This window comes from Nelumbo lutea, chromosome 5 (assembly GCF_056320005.1).
Source record: "Nelumbo lutea isolate HS-2025 chromosome 5, American lotus-T2T, whole genome shotgun sequence".
Classification (NCBI taxonomy): domain Eukaryota; kingdom Viridiplantae; phylum Streptophyta; class Magnoliopsida; order Proteales; family Nelumbonaceae; genus Nelumbo; species Nelumbo lutea.
In genome coordinates, this window is record NC_142688.1 from 3,300,609 (window position 1) to 3,305,736 (window position 5,128).

At 40.8% G+C, this 5,128-nt stretch overlaps 1 protein-coding gene across 1 annotated transcript; it reads left to right on the forward strand.

Moving 5' to 3' along the window:
* The first annotated feature begins 1,624 nt into the window (after positions 1-1,624).
* LOC148849866 (ornithine decarboxylase-like) lies at positions 1,625-3,599 on the forward strand. Its single transcript, XM_088947149.1, has one exon. The coding sequence runs from the start codon at positions 2,146-2,148 to the stop codon at positions 3,424-3,426; it is 1,281 nt and encodes a 426-aa protein (XP_088803275.1). The 5' UTR covers positions 1,625-2,145; the 3' UTR covers positions 3,427-3,599.
* The last annotated feature ends 1,529 nt before the right edge of the window (positions 3,600-5,128 follow it).

Here is a 5,128-nt window from a genome sequence, read left to right on the forward strand (position 1 = left end):
GATTTAGTTGTTTTTTCCTAATTTTTTTTTTTACTTTTTGTCAAAATGAACCGTCTGTTTGATTCGAATGATCAGACCATTCGACCCAGAAACTAGACCCTAATCGGTTTGTTGTCCGATTCGGTTTTAAAAACCCTGGAATGCATATAGGATTATTTCTGCAGACAGATTTAATGTATGAAAAGCATGAAAAGCAAACGGTTAGAGAAAATTTCGAAGTCGGTTTTTTCAAAGAACGATAACATTTTCAATAAGCAAACAAGAGCAGGTTGGATTTTTTAGCTGATTTTCAGCAATCACACATCATATTGAGTAAAGCATAGGTTGAACGACCTGTTATTCGTTTGAAAGGAAGGAAATTTTTGGTGAGATCAATTAAGAAGTAGTCTTATTTGGCATACTCCTGACTTTGAAGAAGGTGGGATAAAAGTCATAAAACCTACCCTCCTATTTTCTCAGCCATTCCGCCAATGTGATTCTTGAGGCCCATGTTTTTTTTTTTATTTTTATTTTATGGGGGGGGGGGGGGTGTTCTCAAGTCAAGTTCATCATCACCAAATATAACATAAAAGTAGTCAGATAACAACCACAAAACAGTTGGGAAATGAAATCCCTGCAGCACCTACCTGTTATTCCTAAATCTTAATGGTAAAAGTAAAATTTCAAAAGATCAGCTTAGTATTAACGTTCTCGCTCGCCTATAGTCTAGCAGTTTTTCTGTTGAATTTGAGGCCTACAAGTGTGCAAGCAGCAGACAGAAAAGGGATTGCCACACTTTTCTGGGTTTATATTAAAAACAAAGAAACAAAAGGAAGACATACATAAAGGGACACAATGGGTTGAAACAGAGGAAAGAGATTGCCAAAATTTGATGGAAAGGCTGGTGTTTTTTCGTTGGAGATGGAGAGTTATTACCTATTTTAAAGATCTGGTGTTAGTGTTTTGTTTCTAAGAACATCTATTCCCGAATATACTCGTAGCAGTTAGCTAATGCTCAATAGGAATGAAAGGAAAAAAGAAAGAAAAAGAAGGATAGGTAATATAAAGGGTAGGTAGCGGTTATCTCAAGCGATCGAATAAAGAGAGGGAGATATATCGGGCTCCATTATTTGCCTTGTCTGCAAGCAACTTCGTTTAGTTGTTAAATTGTTTATTTTTTAGAAGAAAAATATGAAACAGAAGGATGATTCGGACTTAAAAAAAAAAATCTCCCTCCCAAATCCCAATAATGACCAAAAAAAAAAAAGAAAAAAAAGGAGGGCTAACCTACTGTTCTCATGCCACTAGACCTTTAGCACATAGATGATTCACAGGTAGCTCTGTGGATTAATTATATTGTTCAATCGGTTGGACTCGTTAGATGCATGTTTTGTAATCACGGGTTTAGGTAATTGATTAACATACAATTACTATGTGAGCAATCTTTTGGACGGATAATCCCAACTCCCATCTCACCATATTACGTGTAACCTGATACATTGTATCTTAGAATACGATTCTAGTACAAGAGTATATCCTTTTACTAGGAGGAAGAAAATTCCCAGCTCAAAGATAAATAGTTTGGCGCATGCATACTACAAGTCTACAAGACATGGGGATTTGCCGATTTTGGACACCCTCGGCCTCGGCCTTCTTGATCGTCACTTCCGCGTTACATACGCGCCGAGAGGAGAATCTTTGAATTTCGTATGCAGAAGGGGACCCATCTGAATTTCTCTTCAAACAAAATCAAACGACCTCCGTTTCCTCGAATCTGCAAAAGATAAACTAGCCCTTTTACAGCAAACCATAACAATTTCTGTGTTTTGAGTGACTCTGATATAGTTTGCATCTTTTTATTTATTTTTTTCTTCGGGTAAGCGGGTGAATTTGCATGTATCTTTCACCCCGCCTATCCTTTGTGCTGATTCTTTGAGCCCAAAAGCTAACTCAATCATAGATCACCTTTTCTCTTTTCTCCACTAAAAAATGGTGGTGGTGGTGGTGGAAATGGAGATGGAGGTGCCTTATATAGTATTTCTATATATATAAATAGTCGTCGAGGATGACAAAACAATTTCCAAGCGTTCCTTCTTCTTCTTCTTCTTCTTCTTCTCTTACGAATAAAACTATTTACTAGTGCTCTAGCTTAATTGGTTTCCTTCCATGGCCTACGAGCAACTTCGAGCCATGGGGTCGAGCCATAAGAGTCTCCAGGCCGTTTTGGCTGCGCCTGGGGTGAAGGGAAAGAAGGTCACCAGCTTATCAGCCGATGGTCTAACAGATTTCATTCAATCCATGATCTCCAAAAAACAAGAGATGAAAGACCCCTTCTATGTACTAGACTTCGGGGTGGTGGTGAGTCTCATGGACAAATGGAAACGTTCCCTCCCCAACGTCCGCCCCTTCTATGCTGTCAAATGCAATCCTCACCCAGCTTTCCTTGCTGCGCTTGCTGCGCTTGGGGCCAGCTTTGACTGTGCAAGCAGTGCCGAAATCGAGGCTGTCCTAGCACTCGGCGTCTCTGCAGATCGAATTATCTACGCCAATCCTTGTAAGGCCGAGGCCCAGATTAAATATGCAGCCAGCGTCGGAGTCAATCTCACCACTTTCGACTCTCGAGAAGAAATAGATAAGCTACGAAAGTGGCATCCAAAATGCTCGTTATTGCTTCGTCTGAAAGCCCCAGACGACGGGGGTGCTCGTTGTCCATTGGGACCCAAGTATGGTGCATTGCCCGAAGAGGTCACCCCTCTTCTACAAGCTGCTCATGTGGCCCGGCTAACGGTGGCCGGGGTCTCCTTCCACGTAGGCAGCGGGGCTACCCATTCGCGTGCCTACAGCGGTGCAATAGCAGCTGCTAAGGCCGTATTCGACACTGCCGTGGGACTGGGTATGCCACGCATGAGCATCCTCAACGTTGGTGGCGGTTTCACAGCGGGAGTGGGCCCACAATTTGAAGATGCTGCCGCTACCATAAATGCAGCCATAAAGGTCCACTTCCTCGATGAATCCGGTTTGACAGTAATTGCTGAACCGGGTCGGTTCTTCGCTGAGACGACGTTTACACTGGCGACCAACATCATTGGCAAGCGCGTACGTGGGAAGCTGAGAGAGTACTGGATCAACGACGGTATATATGGGTCCATGAACTGTATATTGTACGACCATGCTACCGTGACGGCGACACCGTTAGCCTGTACATCCAATCGTTCCAACCCTACTTGTCGAGGAGGAAAGACGTACACATCGACCGTGTTTGGGCCCACTTGTGATGCGCTGGACACGATTCTCACGGGTCACCAACTGCCGGAACTTCAGGTAAACGATTGGCTTCTGTTTCCCAACATGGGTGCCTACACGGCCTCTGCGGGGTCAAATTTCAACGGCTTCAACACCTCCGCCATCCCCACCCACCTGGCGTTCTCACCTCCAGCTCCATGCTAGACCGGTGTAGATGCTTTTCTCCTCGACTCCAACTCCAACGACGTCGCGGTTGTCAGGTAGCGCTTTCCTCTCTTTTTGTCTCCTCTCTTGTTGGGGGTGGTGGTTAGTTGTTAGTCGTTAGTGGACGGACTGTAACTTTGCACTTTGAAATATATCTTATAATTTCTATCTCAGGTTCCATTCCCTTTTTCTTGGTAGATATACTCATAAATTTGGTTCTCACACCGTCTTCGTAATATTTCAGCGGTACATTTAAAACATCATCCCATCAATGAATAAGATGAGACCAAATCACAATTTTCTTTTGGTATGCAAAAAATGAAAAAAATTCTTGGGTGCATTTCTACTTTGCTGGGTCTTTGATATTTGATGGGATTTTTCTTTTTCATGTCATATTAAAAAATAAATATTTTCTGCGGATGCCGGATGCCATGTATGAGTGCCTGTTTTGACCAAAAAAAATCTAGAAAAAAAAGTTGCACATTGGAATTTGGATGCCTTTAACCATTCATGCCTAAAATGTTGCCATGCAAGGCCCCCCTACCGCTGCAATAAGGTCCAATGCGTTCGTGAGATAATAACCTTTGATTTAATAAGGTCGGATGAGGTAAGTGTTTGAGAGGAGCAATATATATATAGGCACACACTCACCCACCACACAAAAAATAAATAAATAAATAAATAAATAAATAAATGAATAAAATCAATGACATGATATGCCCTGTGTCAGACATATTGTTTGTATCGAGGTTCATGGAAACACTATTTTAAAGGCATTTCAATAAACTTGTGTTTTAAATGTTAAAGATTACTAAAACCAATCCCCTGTTAAAATATCAAAAGAATCTATGATATGGGAAAAACAACTGAGGTTGCAAATAAGGTGTAATTTGTCAAAATTCATGGATGGGTTTCGATTTGAAGGCATTTCAATAAACTTGTGTTTTAAATGTTAAAGATTAATCCCCTGTTAAAATATCAAAAGAATCTATGATATGGGAAAAACAATTGAAGTTGCAAATAAGGTGTAATTTATCAAAATTCATGGATGGGTTTTAATTGGTAAAAACTTTTTCCATATCATATATTTTCTGTACCATAAATTTTCCCAATTGAAATGGTGCAAGATATTGCGAATACAAGGTATTTTATGGCATTAACAGATTCCGATACCTGAAGGGCCCCAATTGAATTAAAATCCTTATTTCCTCATTTCGAAAATATATATTTGTAGAAAAAGTTGTGTGCAATAGTCCACCTTTACGGGAGAATATTGAGAGAATATTTTTTTATGTGGGGATTCTGGGGACACCTAAGGTGAGAAAAATACTACCCATTGTGAGATAATGGCGTAGAAAGCAGTTTCCCCTGCCCTATGATGGAAGCCCAGGCGGCACCATCCCTTGTTCTAGGTTGTGGCGTCGTGCTTAGTGTTTTTACGGTTGTAAGGATGGCCTAAGTAAGGATTTTAAACATAACCTTTGGCTTCCAATTCCAGGGCCAACATTTATGTATCTGAAATGTTCATATATCATGTACAGAACTATTCAACGAGTACCTTCACGGCTTCACCATATCATTGTATGTGGATGGATTTTCTGAACAGAGCGCTGATATCAGATTATCATGTGGCACCTGAGTCCTGAGATGGCAGGCAAATTGCCCAAAAAAGAATTTTTTTTTTGGGATGTAAATGGATCTA

What these genes read in the sequence shown, in the direction of transcription:
- LOC148849866 (XM_088947149.1), top strand. Translation starts at nt 2,146, where the DNA reads ATGGCCTACGAGCAACTTCGAGCCATGGGGTCGAGCCATAAGAGTCTC.